The sequence below is a fragment of the Lipophrys pholis genome, assembly GCF_963383615.2.
Source record: "Lipophrys pholis genome assembly, chromosome: 10".
Classification (NCBI taxonomy): Eukaryota; Metazoa; Chordata; class Actinopteri; order Blenniiformes; family Blenniidae; genus Lipophrys; species Lipophrys pholis.
In genome coordinates, this window is record NC_137640.1 from 27698642 (window position 1) to 27718484 (window position 19843).

Below are 19843 nucleotides of genomic sequence, written 5' to 3' on the forward strand. Positions count from 1 at the left end.
GCGTGTCCGAATCCCCGGGATCTGTTGTGTTTCGGTAAGAACCCGAGAGGCTGACATCTGGAGCAGTGTTTCCTCCGGGAGGGCCTGAACCAGGACCCGCAGCCCGCTCACCTGCTGAACACCAGGCAGTCCATGTGGTTGATCTCCTGGTCGGACCGGTGCCTCCGGTAGTCCTCCCACAGGTCCTTGATGGCGGTGACGGACAGGATGAAGACCACCGGGGCCAGGGCCAGCTCGGGCTGGAAGGCGTTCACCACCGGGACGAAGTTGAGCAGCGCGATGAAGACGAAGTAGACGTTGGCGAACCTGTGGAACTGCTCGAAGAGGTTCTTGGGCAGGAATGACAGCACGGTGTACTTGGTGGTCTTGATCTGGTTGCTGGCGCAGTGCCGGTTGGGCTTCTCCTCTCCCTTCGCCTGCTCGTACAGCGTGTTTGCGTGGACCGTCCTGGTTTTGTTCTCCTTGTGGCTCCTCTTCCTCCTCCGCCGCCCGCTCCCCGGGGCCCCGGCCGCCCCGGAGTCTCCGCTCCCCCGCGCCATGGCTCCGTGGCTCCGGCTCCTCGGCCGCCCTCGCGCTGCCAAAACTTTCCCCCACTTCCAACTTTTTCGCGTCCTCTCATACAAACACGCCGCCAAGCTGCCGTCTATGTGATCATTCTTTGACCTTTGTTTGTCTGGCTGGCTCACACTAACAGCTCCTTTTCATCCATGTCGACTCCTCTTTTCGCCAGTCAGAGGAAACTTTCTGCTTGTTTAGCTTCTCCCTTTTTTCTTTTTTTTCCTCCCGTACTGCTGGGAAGGATGCTGAGATAGTAGGGAGGCATAACTCCCGCCAGCCGCGGCTCCGGGCGTAGATCTCCACCGCACACGGATGAGCCGCGGCCGCTGCAACTCGCCGCTGTGCTGCGGTGGAGAGCGGTGACGCTGCGCAGGCTGCGCACAGCGATGAGGCCCAGCAGCGGTCGAAGGGTCGCGCTTCAGTAGAAATCTGACCCCGAGGCCCCTCCTCGATCCATCCTGGGCTTTTTTCTCTTTTTTTTTTTGTCTAAGTGCCACGCGGTATTATTGAGTTTACTCTGGGCTGCAAGAAACAACCAAAAAAAAACTAACTTTACCTAAAGTGCAGTGTCTGTTGTGGTGAAACCATGGAAAAGAAGTGTTTTTCTCAAAAACCTCAACAAAGTGTGAGTTAAAATTCCCAGCAGCAGAGCTGCTCCTTTATTGATCAGGGAAATAACCCCCCCTTACCCCGCCCCCCTACACACGCAGACACACACACAACTTTGGTACCTTTAATAAAAACAACTACACAAAGTTACTTGACTTGTTAAACAATAAACACTTGAAATTATGACGGAACTTTGCGAGTTATATTACAAAATGCAAGCTGGATTTTAGTTTTGCATTTGTCCTTCCTGTTATAAGAGTTTTTAATGTCATACCGTTACACGTTTTTACATGTCCTGGTACGAAATTCTGTCCCAGAGGCTCGAGCAACGGTAAAAACATAACTAGCAAAGAATGAAATGCAGTTTAATACACGTAAAATGTAAATTAGAATTGAAGAATAATATGAAATAGGCACAATGTAAGATGAATACATTTACTTTTCTTTTATATATATATATATATATATATATATATATATATATATATATATATATATATAAACAAATTGAGCCAAAATAAAGCAAAACAAGAAAAATAATCAACATTATTGGAATTGAATAGAACATTCTTGTTTTAATCCCAAAGTGAAATTATTTTAAATTGTTGCTCCACACAGAATAGAATAGAATAGAGTAGAATAGAATGTTAAAAATATCAAATGAGTCAGAACAAAAAAAAAATACTCAATATTAAATATTAATATGTACAAGACTTACCAGTGACTAATGTAATGTGTTCTGTTCATGCGCTGCGAGGACGTAACCGGGAGACGTCTCGTGGAGTTTAACAACTTTTATTACTCTTAACTTCCATGTCCTCGTCTGTAAATCTTCCCTGTGCCCACACACAGTACATACATACATCAGTTCCTACCATCATCACAAGTAATAAATGCACTGAAATGCATTGCCACAACAAAACAAACACTTTTTACAAAGAGTTCTAGAGTCTGGATCTCCTGGGACTCTGAGGTACCCCACGGTGGTATGAGGCCCCATTCCAAGTAAAAACACTTCGATTTTGTGTTTCGTTTCGAAAAGGTTTTGCGTTTTAAACGGCAACATTTTGAAAACCATGTCCATTTACAGGGCAACAGCAGAAACGCTGAAAACCATGCAGTTTCCTTGTGGAGCCACTAGCGGGTGCTGTTGTGTGTTTTTGTAATGAAACAACACACACGTGTCAGCAGAGAACAATCATATAAACATTAAGAATGGGAGTGCATGAACTTTCATATGGACAGACCACAAAGTTGAATTGTTTTTACAGAGACTGTCAACTATAAAACTACCAAGTCCCAGAAGAAGGACTGGGAGTCATGACACGACGGAGAAAACATTGCAGCGTTTCCAGTCTACACAGAGATGGAGCACAAGCGTTTTCAGAAAGTTGCTCTTACCCCCGTTTACACGACGACGGAGTCTGGGTGTTTTCAAATTTGCACCTTGGGAGCCCTTTTTCAGAAAGTTGTGTTTACAGAGGCTCCAACCATGTGAACAACCCCAAACACAACGGAAGTTTAACATTTTCACTTGAAAACGTTGACGTGTAAACGGGGCCTCATGCACTCTGCATGATCAACTCACCTCTGCGTAGAAAAAAGTTAGTAACTTCTCACGCGAAACTGGAAAATGTCAGTTTCAACTTCTTTTTTCACAATATTTCCTTTTACTGACCCTTCAGCAAACAGTCATGAACGGCCTGCAATAACATAATACCATTACAAACTTACATATATTCACCTGCACCACCTATAATTCCATCTCGACCAAGGCCATTCAGTGAAGAATAACTTATTTGACTTAGAATTAAAACAAAATATACATGTGTCTTAGAGACGCTAATGATTATAACATATTTATCTCATAATGTTCATTTATGCTTCCCAAAGTTAAAAAAAAATTAATAAATATCCCTACGTCTGCCATTTGCAATCAGTTGTTCAAGTCCAATGATCCTGGAAAGTTCCCTCGTCCACATTTTCAATGAAAGTCTCAACTTCTAAAATAAAACCAGAGCCTGTAAGGCTCGGTACTTCTCAATAAGAATGTGGGAAGGTAAAATGTAATGCGTTGTGCAGCTTCATGAGAAGCTCTAAGACGGCTTTCGTCATGTTTGATGAGTATTTGACAGTAAAAACACATTTTTTAATCTATGTGATCTGAAAACATTTTGTATTAGTGACTGTAAACTGCTCATGGGTGTTATGTGTGAGTCTGTCTGTCTGCACTGTGACGGACCGGTGACCAGTAAAGACCTGCCACTACCCATTGTAAGCTGGATTGACTCCAGCAGTCACCGAACGTCAGGAATGGGACACGCTGCATATCACTATAGATTTATGGATTGATGGGTTTAGAGCAGGTTGCAGGTGATTTCTTACTTAAGATAAGAAAAAAGCCTTTGTTGCTGTTCTCTCCTTGTGTTCATAATGTTAAATGTATTTTGACAACCAGCGAAATGACTCCTGCTTGATTGGCATAATCATAAAAGAGGGAAACAGTGGAACAAAAAATAATAATTTCCAAACTAACTACAGTGTGTGCCTCTAATTATGCTGTGGAATCACTGAAATAATAAATGTGTTTTCGTAAATGCTTTTGCTGATCCTCTATACCAAGTGACATATAAGCTATAAAACGACGCCACTTCAGTGTCCAGGGTCACTGGAGCCAGTCTGCAGCTAAAAATAGACAAAACCACGTTGCCAGTCCATCACAGGTCTTTACTGTTTAAAGGGTAAACAGATTTCACTTATATCGCGCTTTCCCAACACTAGAGCAGTCCCCAAAGTGCTTTGCACTGTTAATCCCATTCACACACCAATGGAGGCGGCTGCCATGCAAAGTGCTCAGTCCATCCATTGGGGTTCGGTGTCTTGCTCAAGGACGCTCCAGCATGTGGGTCTGTGGAGACGAGGAATCAAACCTGCAACCTTTGAGCTGAGAGTCGACCACTCTACCAACCAAGCCACAGCTGCCCCAACTTAACTTGATTTAACTGAACTGGACTTCGATTAACTGGATTATGGCAATATTTTCATGTTTCTGCAGATTATTTATAGAAGGAGTGTGATGTGAAGGTTCCTAACTCAGATGTGGGATTCCCCTCCATCGGTAACCTCCCGAGCTTCACCACTGAACTCAGCTGCTCAGCTCTTCGCTCCTGGTCGTCTCCATAACTGCAGTGTTCAGATGATAGCATGAAGATCTTCAGCCTGCCACACTGCGTATAGCTGCCTACCTGAACGTTCAGTAGTCTGTCGACTGGAGAAAACAAAACCTTCATGTCTTATAAGATAAGATATAAGATATCCCTTTATTTATCTCACATGTGAAGAAATGTGCAGTGGTACAACAGGATAGTAAAGAGAAAGAAGCACACATAGCAGGAACTAAAAAAGCAGATAAAATACAATATAATAAAAAAATATGCACACAGTGCCTATAAGTGTGGACATGTACAGAGTATGGGGGTGGATGTATTGCACATAGTAAATACGTTTTTTATAGATTATTATAGTTATTGCACCACTTCTTGCCCAGTTGGAGTGGAGTGATATTGTCCGGTTGTGGTGTGTCAGTGGTCTACTGGGAGCAGGCTTCCGCTGAAATGAGGATAGTGATACACCCCTAAAGTTATTCACCACCCGGCTCTCAGTGAATTAGTTTTTTCTCTGTTCTGCAGTGGCGTCTAGATGCTGACTGTCAGTCATCACTAGATGAGGTCATTTAGAAAACCTTCACTCTCTCTGGTTGGTGTACAGATGAACACATAATGCATGCAGCATATGCAGTTAATAAGATAAGCTCTGCACAAATCTAATCAGGACTTTGATCAACACTATCCTGATCTTTCTACACTGGAAAATAAAATCACCGGGACAAATTCATATTTACATTACGGAAGTCAATATATTGCTGTGCAGCAGCTCTCAGAAATGTAGGTTACATTTCTAATTAGGTGGCAGGCAAATTACTTACAAATTACTTAAAGAGCTTACATAAAGATTTGTCCTATTTCACAGGTGAACATAATACAATATCTCAGTACAACAAAATACTATAAAGCTTCTTCAATAGTAGCTTTACTCTGTGACAATTGTTGTCCAGGTTTCTGTGTGAGATTTTATTATCTCTTCTTGTTTTTTTAATCCAAAGTTGGTTGAAGTAGGAAGACAATAGAGATTGAAATACAAACCTGACATGCCAGCCATGGTGACATGGGTTCTACTGCTGTTCATTTTCAAATCAAAAGCTGTAATGGCAGCAATAAAGAAACAGCTGGTATTCCCACTGTGGTACTTCAACAGTAAGAATGTCTGTTTTTATATCTGACAAACTCACATAGTGAAACTGTGACAAGAAAGCATGAATGTCAAAGTCAAGTCAAAGTTGATTTATTTGTTGGTTCTACTACACATTTTCACATACAGAGAACGGAAAAGGCATTTCTCTCTCACAGGACATTTAGAAAATAATAATTCCACACGCTGAAATATACAAACTAAAAACATTATTAAGCTAAAAATATCCAGGCGAGAATAAAATAATATGGGAATAATAAAAAAAGTATAATTGAAGTAAACATAACAGTGAAAAACAAGACAACAGACAAGTCAAACATATAAGTGCAGTTACCAGTCTGCTGGTTCTGGTCCTCATACTACTGGTCCTGGTCCTCAGTCTGCTGGTCCTGGCCCTCATACTGCTGGTCCTGGTCCTCAGTCTGCTGGTCCTGGTCCTCAGACTCCTGGTCCTGGTCCTCAGCCTGCTGGTCCTGGGACTTCCTCAGTGCTAGGTACTTAAAGGAGGGGTGACAGAAAATCGTAGCTGGCGGTCACGTTTTTTTTCCGTACCAACCACAACTTTTTCAGTCCGATCACATGAAATTCTGCCCCACCCCACCACACCCCGCCCCATCATACCACACCACACCACACCCCGCCCCATCATACCACACCCCGCCCCATCATACCACACCACACCACACCACACCCCACCACACCCCGCCCCGCCCCTCCACACCCCGCCCCGCCCCGCCCCGCTCGTCAGGGTGATATTTTATTCTGTATATTTATGTAAAACAGCAAAGTAGAGGAGTTTTGTTTCATTATGAATTGAGATTTCCAGTTGCCAGTTTAGCTACTTGTGCATTAACACCATCACCTGCTCTGCTGTTGGAGCGATCAGCTTATGCACGCGTATAAGATGCAGAATTAGTGAACGCCCTGGAGTGCAGGTGTCATTGATTTATTTATTTTTTTTTACACTGTTTTACAAGAGAAAAAGTGGGAACTCAATGTAAAAACACTTGAATATTCTCATTTGCAGAATTATTTGGCACAGGACGAGAGATACATGAGCCCTGAGCTTACAGACAAAAGATGAACGTGTTGTTCATTTAATAGGGCCTTTAGGTTAAGTTTGATGTTGTGTAATAAAAGCAGAACTCAGTGTTTACATTGGGAAAAGATTAAAAAGGGAAACAGTGAGTCATGACTGCAGTGATCCCTGAATGGACACAAGACTCAGAGATCTGAGATATTAGTACCTGGAGAGGCTCGCTGGCCTCTTAGAGGGCAGGCTCCCCAGAGGTGATAAATCAAAGGCCTGTTCCAGGGGAGTCTGCAGCAATTTGCTCCAGGAGCATCCAGCTGTTGGGCTGAAAACGAATGGCTGATTGTACGCTGTGGCATCTTGGCATGGAGAACAATTCAATTTCCACATGATGGATGACCAGAGTGAGCTGGATCGTGCAACACGGCCTCAAAAATTCAACTACTGCACCGAGAAAACAATAAGAAAAAACTAAATCAGGTTTTACTTCTTAATAAAAAATAACAAATGCTTTTGTTTGTTTGTTTTTGTTTTTTTTGCATTTTAACATAATCAACATGATATAATCTTCTTCATCTTGGAACAGAAAGAATAAAGGTGGAAAAAAAGCTCAAAGGTCTCTGCTTAAAGAACTCTAGTAACATATTGTGATGTGAAGTCTGAGGATCAGACCTGGTCTAGAGGTTAGAGATCTGGTCTAGAGTTTAGAGATCTGGTCTAAAGCTTAGAGATCTGGTCTAGAGGTTAGAGATCTGGTCTGGAGTTTAGTGATCTGGTCTAAAGTTTAGAGATCTGGTCTAGAGTTTAGAGATCTGGTCTAAAGCTTAGAGATCTGGTCTAGAGGTTAGAGATCTGGTCTAGAGTTTAGAGATCTGGTCTAGAGGTTAGAGATCTGGTCTAGAGGTTAGAGACCTGGTCTAGAGGTTAGAGATCTGGTGTAAAGTTTAGAGATCTGGTCTAGAGGTTAGAGATCTGGTCTAAAGTTTAGAGATCTGGTCTAGAGTTTAGAGATCTGGTCTAAAGCTTAGAGATCTGGTCTAGAGGTTAGAGATCTGGTCTAGAGTTTAGAGATCTGGTCTAGAGGTTAGAGAGCTGGTCTAGAGTTTAGAGATCTGGTCTAGAGCTTAGAGATCTGGTCTAGAGGTTAGAGACCTGGTCTAGAGGTTAGAGATCTGGTCTAGAGGTGAGAGACCTGGTCTAGAGGTTAGCGAGCTGGTCTAGAGGTTAGAGACCTGGTCTAGAGGTTAGGGATCTGGTCTAGAGGTTAGAGATCTGGTCTAAAGCTTAGAGATCTGGTCTGGAGTTTAGAGATCTGGTCTAGAGGTTAGAGATCTGGTCTAGAGTTTAGAGATCTGGTCTAAAGCTTAGAGATCTGGTCTAGAGTTTAGAGATCTGGTCTAGAGGTTAGAGATCTGGTCTAAAGCTTAGAGATCTGGTCTGGAGTTTAGAGATCTGGTCTAGAGGTTAGAGATCTGGTCTAGAGTTTAGAGATCTGGTCTAAAGCTTAGAGATCTGGTCTAGTGTTTAGAGATCCACACTTGGGATCTTGAGCAGGACCCCTGACCCCCAGCAGCTGAGGTAAACTCCTCAAGGGGATCAATAATCTACGGTTTGTTATAGAGTTGCTCTCATATCGGTGGTCAGTCTGATGACTGGTTTGTTTATTGAGTTCAGATACAGTTAGTTAGAGAAAGATGCACTATGATGAGATGCTCTACCTTTTTATTTTCATTTATTTATTTATTTTTTAATAGCAACTCGCTTTCGAAGAAAAAGCAAACAACAAAACCAGCTGAGATAAATGAGCAACATGCGGACATTCCCCACAGAGGTGAGCTGACATTTATCTAAACTTCTTAATGATTCAAAGGTGATGTGGCTAATGCTAATGCTATCCACAATGGGGCATGTTTCACAAACAAATGAACGACAGCAGACTCAAACTGACATTGACTTAAATCTTAAAGTGTATTAGGAGGGGCTGTTTGGAGTTGTGTGTTCTCTAGTTGTTACACACAAAAGCAAAGTGATCTTCCTCTTTGACTTTCTGGTGTTTTGTCCAGAGAAACATTAAAAAACTGCACACAGTCAGATGTGACTGACGTGCTGCTGCTGCCAATGACCACCGAGTCTTTAGCCAACCCAGATGATCAATGACAAATTAAAAATAAAAAAAAAGAAAGCACAAACTATGCATTTTTACTGTTTTTACTTTCTTATGACTGCAGCACAACAAGTCGCCCTTCAAGGGACAAATAATTATGTTGAATTTGAAGCATATTAATAGACATTTATTAGACGTTCAAGCCAAGATGCTCCTCCAGTAGCGTCCGCCGGTAGTGTGTAAACCGTTCATGGTTTGATTTTCTTTTTAAAAAGAAAGAAGAGATATTTGTAATACATGAGCTAAATAATTATTTTGACAGTTGCCATTATGAATTTTTCTGATTAAAAACAATCATGGGACGTTTCACATTGTTCAACAGAAATGGGGCTCGTGTACTGTGCTGTAAACTACAGTATTCTGTCTCACACTCCTGAAGGCCACCAGCCAAAGGTCGCCACATAAATCTGAGGGTTAGTCAGATGATAAATGGTGCACACAGAATGAGAAAAAAAAAAAGCTTTGGTCGGAGTCATTTGTCAAGCAAAGACACCCGTTCCACCTTCTCAGTCTGGAGCCTTTTCAGAATCTTTGTATCTTGAAGCCTGTGTGGTGAAACAAGACAAGACGACAACGTCACTGGTAATAAAATAGCTTGAAGTGTCGGGATATAAAAATAATTAACAGAAGAAATGAAGGATCACAGCTTTAATCAGTGAGACGCATTCTGGGGTTGAATAAATTAACATGATGTGTTGTGCACGCTACTAAATCTCAGTACTTGTAGAAACGAAAGGCAGATAGTTAAACAAGTCTTTTCATTGAAAAGTACTTTTAAGTCTCTCTCTCTCTCTCTCTAATTGGATTTTTTAGTGTAAATGAATGTATTCAGATCGAGTTTTGTCATATTGATCTGAATTTGTGAAAAAAAAAAGAAAAATGAAAAACCTTTTTCAAAATGTAATTATACATTGTTGAGACTAAATCTACATCCATACGTACATGTGTAGAAAAAGAAAATGCCATTTCAAACAAACATTACTGTAGAGGTGGACCCATTAGATGTGGACCAGCAAACAAATAAGAGATAGAAGAAGGAAAACAAACAGCGAATTTTAAAGGTATGTATGATTAGACACACTCTATACATATGTACATATCGCTGATGATAGATGTAATTAATATCAATATATAATTATAAAACCAATATTATAACTACATACAAATGAATAAAAAAAACAAACTACAAGCAACAGAATAGAAATCATTATTCATGAACATTCATTAATTTCTAAAATGTGTAATATATGTGATATATAACATTGTTGTACTGAAGAACGAAGCTTCATTACAAGATCCTCTCGTGGGAACAAAAACACCCCCAGCAGGGCTGAAACTCTCCTGAAGACGAAGCAAAGGGAGGATTGTGAAGAACAGCATGTAGACACAGGGTTAAGGGAGCCTGTTGCAGATTATTTCCTCTATCAGACAGAGAGAAACCCACCAGAAGAGGGCGCTGCTACAATCTGCCCAGAGCTGCACCGAGCTCCCAGGACAAGGTCTGAACTACAGAATGCAGTCAAAGTTGGATGTGAATAGTTCAGTTAATCAATCCTTTATTCAAATCATCCTGAATATATGTAGAAAACACACTTACTCTCATATCCATCCTCCCTTCTTCTACACTGCTTTAGTTCAGGATCATAGGTCGCTTGAGCTGCTGACTGTGGACACACACACACACACACACACACACACACACACACACACACACACACACACACACACACACACACACACACACACACACACACACACACACACACACACACACACACAGGGCAATTTAGAGTCACCAGTCAACCTCATGTTTGTGGACTGTGGGAAGAACCTGAAGCATCAAGACCAAAAAAAACCTGCAACCCACAACAAAAATACATTAACTGCACAATAATGTATTGTGCAGTTAATGTACAGGGCACAATGACGGAGCGGCCCAGTGCTGTTCAGTAATAAAGCGGCTTTATAGACAACCTGAAACTCGTCCTGCTAATAGTAACGCACAGTGACAGTAACTTTAATCTGATTACTGGTTTGGAAAAACGCGTTCGATTACTCTTTACTGAAAAAAGTGGTCATATGAGAGTAACGTGTTACTGGCATCACTGTTCATGTGTCGGCTTCTGGAACTGTATCGTCCAGAGGAACCTAACCAAACACACACTGACAAGGACCGACTCCAGTGTGAGAAAATATGAATAAACATCCGTCTCACTGACTGTAAATCCTCTTCTTCACCTTCGTCTCATAATGAACCCGCAAGATGGATATTACTTTTGTCCCACAGATGAGCAATAGCTGCCGAGCCTGCTGATTTCCAGGTGAGCCGCGAGTAAACCTGCTGATTCTGATGAAGTTGCAGATCAATCCTTGGGAATGATGTACAGTGAGACTGAGCCACTGTAGCAAAAGTAATCAGTTACTGCAGATGACATCCATATACTGTCGCCCGACTAAAAACAAAACAAGAAACAAACCTACTCTCTTATGTGATTCTGCTTCAGTCACATTCATGCACCATCTAATGTGATCATAATGTTACACTCCAAATGCCCGCTGGCGGTTTTCCTCTCATTACTGCAGTGCATACCACCCAAGAGGTTTGAATCAATACTGAGTTTAATGTGCGTTGTTCTTATACCATTCCATTTTTCAGGAGTTTTTGACTTTGTGTAACAGCTAAATAACGAAGCTGACCGTTCAGCAGGCCGTAGGGCTCAACATCTGGTGAAGTAAAGGAACAGCCACGGGACAAAATGGTCTCTCAGTGGTTGCATGTCAGTGTCTAAATACACCAACAATTTGTCCATCTATTCCCAGTTTGGAGCAGCAGTCCAAAGGACACCCCCCCACTGGACTATTCGGATGCTCAAGGTTAAACTTAATGGCAGGTGCTGGTTATTATTAGTCCCGCAGAACATTGAAAGGATGAAATCTGCCCTGAGGGGATGGAGGGAAATACCCCCCCCTCGTCTACATTTGCTGAATGGTAAATAGTAAATGGATTTCACTTATATAGCGCTTTTCCATTGCTTGAGCAGTCAGTCCCCAAGCGCCTTACGTAGTCAGTCACATTCACCCATTCACACACACATTTACACACCAAATGAGGCAGTCACCATGCAAGGAGCCTAATCCATCCATCGGGAGCAATTGATGGTGAAAAGCAAGAATAAAATCTCAATTAAAGCTGTGTTCAGAACATTTTTTCTTTTGCCTTATTCAAAAACATGAACAAATCATTTCCCCCTCAAACTCCCACAATTGACAATGTGGAAAAAAGTGCATTTGAAATGTTTGGAAATGTATTTGAAAAACAAAAACACTCATGATTTCTTAAATCTTCTTTGTTCTATACTTTGCTCTTGCACCTTTAGCAGTGATTATAGCTTCGGGTCTTTTTGAATGTGACGCCACCAGCTTGGCGAGTAGATCTCTGGGCAGTTTGGTCAATTCCTTTTTGCAGTACCAAGATTCCACCTGGGAAGTTTCTGCGCATTGCTGCGCTCATCTTTCACTGTATTGTGACGAGTCTCCCAGGCCCTGCTGCTGAAAAACACCCCCACAGCGTGATGCTGCCACCACCATGCTTCACTGTAGGTCTGCCATTGGGATGTAACGGAAAAATCAATTCACAACAACGACTTAAATCTTAGTCTGATCAGTCCAGAGAATTTAGTTTCTCATGGTCTGGGAGTCCTTCATGCATGGTTTGCCCTCGAGTAGCGTTTTATAGCTGAAGGCAAAACTTTGAAACGAGTTTCACAGTACAAGATGTTTCAGTAACAACTGTAGAGATACATGGACAATAAAAACTATCAGCTGACTGATGCTAATTCTGAGGTTTGACTCCAAAAGGCGATATGAGACCCAACTTATAGCTCATAACCTTTGTGCCCACTACACGACTTTATCCACACTTGGGTCAATAATGTAGAGTAAGAATGTATATGAGGTCTGGGCCAATCGGGCCAAACTACATTCACAGTGGACAAAAGCAAAGTTTTATTGCATTCTCTTGTGCCCAGAGTTTATTATGATATAAAGCAAAGTATAGGTTGGAGATGAGAGTATACAATGAGGAAACCCTGTGACAGGAGGGAGGTTGAATGAGAGGAAGGAACTCTTACCCTAGTATTTCATTTTAAAACAAAAAAAAGTAACATAAAATCAAAGTTATTTTTTTAAAATTTAGTGATAGCCTTGTGATGTGTCTGATAACTATTAATGTTCAAATGTGAAGCTGCTGACAGGGACTCGATCTCCATACAAACCCAAGGATATAGGAACGTCTACAAGCTGATCTCATCCTAAACAAGTGTAACTATTTGTCAAGGTCTCCTTCTTCACAGCAGATCAGTTGTTAGGTGATCAGGAATCTATGAAATATGGCTAAGAATACTCATCAAATGAAGGTAAAATAAATCAAATCAGGTATCAGGTCATACAGCGAAGACGTGTTTTTTTTTACAGATGTGTTAAAGCTCCGTCAAGCAAACCAAACACCAAAACACCGGAGAACTAATGAAAAGCAAACACAAAGATATGACAAACAATGAGCAATCGGTTGTGTCAGCAACACTACATAAATGCATAAGGAAAACATAAAACGTACCACTTTGGCCTGCTTATGGGAAGGCTGGGTGTTACGGCCCGGCTCGAAAGACCGCAAACCAGGAAGGGAAGACAAACCATGGAGCAGGTTTAAAGCCCTTGGTTGGGGCATTTATTTAAACCAATGTCCAGGTGTGTGTATGTCATCAGCGTAGATGTATCGTGTGCTGTGGGTGCATGTTGCAAGTGTCGAAGGATGATGGGTGTAACGGGATAAAGTGTTGTCGTGCAGAAAGGTGCAAAATCAAAAAGCCGCCAGCGGCAACCTGGGCATGCTGACTGCATCCCGGAGCCGCGGGTTGAAGGAGCCACACACCACCAACAATTACCGGAGTCACAGTGGAATCCAGCTGTTGTAGGCGAGCCCCCGCAAGACGAGCTGGGCCCGAGCCGCCTGCTGTCGGCTGCACAAACACAAGCATACAACATTAGTAAGGCCACCACCATACCAACAGGGGGGCTGTCACACCCCCGCCCATAAAAAGCAGGTTCCCTGTGGAACTCTGCGCTGTCCTGCTCGTGCTCACCTTACGTGCTACACCAAGTAGTGCAGGCAACCCAGCCACCAATTACAATTCTGCGCGCGCACGTTTTTATTTTCATTAGATTTTTCTATAGATCTGCTCAAGCCAACAGGTGTAGACTGGCCCACATACCCATGAAACCATACCTCCTCCAACCACTCTCCAGCCCAGCAACTGGTGCACACAGAGCTATATCTAAGGGGCAGAAAGAGTGAGAGGAGAAGGGGGAAACACAGACAATCACAAAACGGGGCACGCGACAGAGCATTATCTTTTCCTCTAATGTAGCGTATATCCAGATTAAATGACTAGAGGGCCAGAGACCAGCAGATTATGATCTGTATGTACCAAGATGCTTGCATTGAAACTCAAGTGCACATCAAAATTAATAATTAATGCCAGGATTAAGGCAAATGTTTCCTTTTCACCGAATAATTCAGCCGGTGCTTCGTGAACTTCTTTAAAAAGTAACTGACTGGTCTGCAGATGCCCAGATTGTCCTGTTGTGTAAGAACCGCCCCAGCACCCACGTGGCTTGAGTCCACGTAGAGCTGGAAGGTCAGGTCAAGGCGCGATGCAGCCAACAAGGGAGCAGCGCATAGGAGCTTTTTCACCTGCGTAAATGCCTGATGACAGATGGGAGACCACACAAATTCAACATCTTTACGCAGCAAGTTGGTTAATGGCGCTACCACAGATGAGTGTCATGGTTCCGGGAGGGCAGACCCAAGATGCAGAACACACGAGACCACGTTTGTTTAGAGAGGTGAAAAACTCAAAAGTTTATTAAACAAGGGGGATCCTTCAGCTCCCAGAAAAGACGGCAGAGAAGCTTCTCCACGGTGCCGGATAGGAGTGGATGGCGAGGTCCCGGAGAGCACAGGAAAACCGGAACTGTTGGGGGCTCAGGGATCATCACCAGGGGACAAAACTCTGAAGAGAGAGCTGGCACAGACGACTATTCTCATAGGAGGTACGGACTGGCAACGACCACTGGCAGCTCCAGGCTTTTAAGGGCGGAGCCGCTGATGAGCCACAGGTGGAACGAGTTATCCTCCCCCACAGCTGCGCCTGCTCTGCTGTCACAATGCGAGGGGGAGGAAGGAACACTATACACAGAACAGAAAGACAACACTCACCAAAACAAACAGAACACAAAACATAAAACATATAACTGCCAGGACCGGACCCACCGGATCCTGACAGTACCCCCCTCTCAATGGGAGACTCCTGGCGACCCAGGCTTCCCTGGATGGGCTCGATGGAAGTCGCCAATGAGCGAGGGGTCCATTATGAAGGAGCGAGGTATCCACGTACGCTCCTCGGGCCCATACCCTTCCCAGTCAACCAGATACTGGAGCCCCCGGCCCCGCCGTCGAACATCCAGGAGCCGTCGCACCTTGTACGCTGGCCCTCCTTCCGTGAGCAGGGGGGGTGGTGGGGGTTTGGCTGGGGGGCAAAGCTCCGAGGTTTCCACTGGTTTGAGCTGGGAGACGTGAAAGGCCGGATGGACCCGCATGGACCGAGGGAGTTTCAGCTTCACCACGGTGGGATTGATGATCCTTTCCACCAGAAACGGACCCAGGAACTTGGGAGAGAGCTTGCGGCAGTCTGTACGCAAGGGAACATGTTTAGCGGAGAGCCAGACGGCCTGACCTGGTGCGTAGGGAGGGGCCTCTGAACGTCGGCGATCTGCCAAGCGCTTATTTTCTTCGGAGGAGCGGAGAAGGGCGGCGCGGGTCTCGCGCCACAGCCTCCGACACCGACGAAGATGGTCCTGAACAGAGGGGACGGCGATCTCAGCCTCCTGAGCGGGGAACAACGGGGGCTGGTATCCTAGGGAGGCTTCAAACGGAGACAGTCCAGTGGCAGAGCAAACGTGTGTATTATGGGCATATTCCACCCAGGACAGATGGGAGAACCAAGAAGCAGGGTTATTTTCAACCACACACCTGAGAGTGGTTTCCAGGACTTGGTTGGCCCGCTCCGACTGTCCATTGGTCTGGGGGTGGAATCCGGAAGATAGGCTGACTGTGGCGCCCAACGCCTTGGCGAAACAGCTCCAAACCCGGGACACAAACTGAGGACCTCGGTCGGAGACTATATCCGAGGGGAGTCCGTGGAGACGGAAAACTTGGTCCACCAGAATGCGAGCGGTCTCCAAGGCCGATGGTAACTTGGGTAGGGCGACGAAGTGGGCAGCTTTGGAAAAACGGTCAATGATTGTGAGAATCACTGTGTTTCCCCGAGAGGGGGGCAAACCTGTCACAAAGTCCACTCCGATGTGGGACCATGGCCGGGACGGAATTGGCAAGGGATGCAGGAGGCCAGCGGGAGGTTGGTTTGAGGATTTGCTACGGGCGCAAATGGGACAGGCTCGGACGTAGGCCCGAACATCTGGTAGGAGAGAGGGCCACCAGAACCTGCGCCGAACTAATGCCGCCGTGCGATGGGTTCCTGGGTGACCTGACAGCCGAGAGTCGTGACCCCACTGCAGTACCTGGGACCGAACAGAACTGGGGACAAAAAGACGATTTGCAGGACCCGTACCTGGATCAGCCTCCTCCTGGTGGGCCCGGCGTACTTTATCCTCGATGTCCCAATGGAGGATTCCCACCACCAGAGAAGCTGGTAGTATCGGTACAGGATGCTTGTCCACCTCGGCGGGAGTGAACAGGCGAGAGAGGGCGTCTGGCTTTAGGTTCTTCGACCCAGGGCGGTAAGTCAGGGTGAACCTGAACCTGCTGAAGAACAGGGACCACCTGGCCTGGCGGGCGTTGAGCCGTTTCGCGTCCTGCACATAGGCCAGGTTCTTGTGGTCCGTCCAAACCATGAAGGGGGTTGAGGTTCCCTCCAGCCAGTGCCTCCATTCCTCCAGGGCTAGTTTGATGGCGAGAAGTTCCCGATTTCCCACATCATAATTACACTCAGCCGGAGACAGCTTCCTGGAGAAAAAGGCACAGGGATGGAGAAGGTTCTTGGGGCCGTGGCGTTGTGACAGGACTGCACCCACTCCGCAGTCCGAGGCGTCCACCTCCACCACAAACTGTCCCTCCGGGTCCGGTTGTACCAACACCGGAGCAGAAGTGAACAGCTTCTTTAGTTGGAGGAATGCTGATTCTGCTTCTGGGGTCCAGGAGAAGGTGCGGATGGTGGAGGTCAGCCGGGTCAGAGGCAGAGCGACTTGGCTGTAGTTCCGTATGAACCGGCGGTAAAAATTGGCGAAGCCCAAGAATCGCTGCAACTCCTTACGGGTGGATGGGGTAGGCCACTCCAACACCGCTCTCACCTTCTCAGGATCCGTACGGGCTCTTCCTTGCTCAAAGATGAACCCCAGAAAAGGAACCGAGGTGGTGTGGAAGGAGCACTTCTCCACCTTGACATATAGTTTATTCTCCAATAACCTCTGCAGGACCCTGCGGACATGGGAGGGGTGTTCCTGGACGGACTTGGAGAATATCAGAATATCGTCCAGGTACACAAACACGAACCGGTTGAGGAAGTCACGAAGAACATCATTCACCAAGGCTTGGAATACTGCTGGAGCGTTAGTGAGTCCAAAAGGCATAACCTGATATTCGAAGTGGCCCAGAGGGGTGTTGAATCCGGTCTTCCATTCGTCGCCCTCCCGTATTCGCACCAGATGGTATGCGTTGCGAAGATCCAGCTTCGTGAAGATCACCGAACCTTGGAGGGCTTCAAAAGAAGAAGAGAGCAGCGGCAGGGGATACTTGTTTTTGACAGTAATGTTGTTCAAACCTCGATAGTCAATGCAGGGTCGGAGGGATCCGTCCTTTTTCTCCACGAAGAAAAACCCTGCTCCCACGGGAGAAGTTGAGGGTCGGATGATGCCAGCTGCGAGGGACTCCGAGATGTAAGTTTCCATGGCCGCCGCCTCGGAACGTGACAGGCTGTAAAGTTTACTGCTGGGAAGTGGCGCGCCAGGAAGCAGATCAATGGCACAGTCGTAAGGCCTGTGGGGAGGTAAGGAGAGAGCCAGATCCTTGCGAAATACCTCCCCCAGGTCGTGGTATTCGGCCGGGACCAATGTTAAGTCGGGGCGGGTGAACTCTGGAAGTTTTTGCGGAGGTGAATGGGATGCCGCGCTCAAACAGTGAGCGTGACAATGAGGGCTCCAATTGAGCACCCTGCCGGCCTGCCAGTCTAATTGGGGGTTGTGGAGGAGGAGCCAGGGGTAACCAAGGACAATAGGATTTATCGGAGAGCTGATGACTTTGAATTTGAGGGTCTCATTATGATTTCCGGAGACCGATAACACCAATGGAGCAGAAGTATGGGTCACTTGGGCGAATGGCTGGCCGCTAAGGTTAGTAGCTACCAAGGCCTTTTCCAGTGGGAATAACGTGATGTTAGCTTGACGGGCAAACTCATAGTCGAGGAAGTTGTCCTCTGCTCCGCTATCTATGAACACTGTCAAATTTAGGGCTGCCGGGCTAATTTGTAGTCTTGCAGGGAGCAACAATCGTTTTACCTGGGCAGGGTCTAAGTTATGACTCATCCGGACCCCCACACGGCCGGACGAGTCTAGTCTTAACGTGGCCGGACAGTTGGAGATGAAGTGGCCTGGCTTACCACAGTAGAGGCAGTCACCATTCTTTAAGCGTCTGTTCCGCTCTGCTGGGGTGAGGCGGGAGCGACCAAGTTGCATGGGCTCCTCTGAATCTCCGGCGGCCTCACTGCGAGAGGCGGGGCTGGGAAAGGCCCGCTGGGACTCCGAGCTCGGCGGCCGCTGGTTGGAAGCTGGTGTGGGGGGGCGGCTCCGTCCTGCCCGTTGCTCCCGGATCCGGTTGTCCACCCTGATAGCCAGGCGGACCAAGGCTTTTAAGTCTGTTGGTGACTCAACAAGGGTTAAACGGTCTGTTATAATGTCATTTAAGCCTCGTAGGAAGGCATCCCGGCGGGCGGAGTCATTCCAAGTGACGTCCGGGACTAATGTCCAAAACTCCACCGCATACTCCGCCACAGACCGGGACCCTTGGCGGAGCTCGTGTAGCCGGCGCGCTGCTTCCCCGCCGCGAGCCGGATGATCAAAAACCAACTTAAAGTCCTCTAGAAAGTCATTATAACTTAAGTGGGTTAGTGGTGTGGGGGAACTATTAGCCTCCGCCCATGAAAGGGCACGGTTCCGCAGAAGACCTAAAATAAACTGAATCTTTGCTGCGTCGGCTCCAAACACAGCTGGCTGGAGTAAAAACACCTGCTCGCACTGCAGCAAAAATCCCCGGCAACAGTTCAGATCCCCGGAAAAACAATCTGGCGTAGGAATCCGGGATTGAAGGCGTTCGGGTGGGCTTACCGGTGCAGAGGGGTTCTGGACGGATGAGGCTGGAGCGTCGGAGGCAGCAGCCGGCAGCTGATCCAGTTGCTGCTCCAACCGGTTGAACTGGGCCTGTATCCGAGTCATCATGGCTTGAAGTGTCTGGTCCACTTGACCCAGATGGGCTCCCTGCTGCGAAATGGCATGACGGAGCTGGGTGACCTCTGTGGGTGTTCCGACGGTGTCTGCGTTCTGGCCAGTCCGTTCTGTCATGGTTCCGGGAGGGCAGACCCAAGATGCAGAACACACGAGACCACGTTTGTTTAGAGAGGTGAAAAACTCAAAAGTTTATTAAACAAGGGGGATCCTTCAGCTCCCAGAAAAGACGGCAGAGAAGCTTCTCCACGGTGCCGGATGGGAGTGGATGGCGAGGTCCCGGAGAGCACAGGAAAACCGGAACTGTTGGGGGCTCAGGGATCATCACCAGGGGACAAAACTCTGAAGAGAGAGCTGGCACAGACGACTATTCTCATAGGAGGTACGGACTGGCAACGACCACTGGCAGCTCCAGGCTTTTAAGGGCGGAGCCGCTGATGAGCCACAGGTGGAACGAGTTATCCTCCCCCACAGCTGCGCCTGCTCTGCTGTCACAATGCGAGGGGGAGGAAGGAACACTATACACAGAACAGAAAGACAACACTCACCAAAACAAACAGAACACAAAACATAAAACATATAACTGCCAGGACCGGACC

The 19843-nt window shown here is 46.1% G+C and overlaps 1 protein-coding gene across 1 annotated transcript in view; it reads right to left on the bottom strand.

The window, feature by feature from the left end:
• Positions 1-539, bottom strand: part of atp10a (ATPase phospholipid transporting 10A) — a gene marked incomplete at its 5' end in the record, with an annotated part of 51132 nt that extends 50593 nt beyond the window's left edge. The window contains one exon of the mRNA XM_080473963.1: positions 112-539. Within this exon, the coding sequence (XP_080330089.1) occupies positions 112-539 (428 nt within the window). The remainder of the gene's footprint in view (positions 1-111) is intronic.
• Positions 540-19843: the final 19304 nt, after the last annotated feature.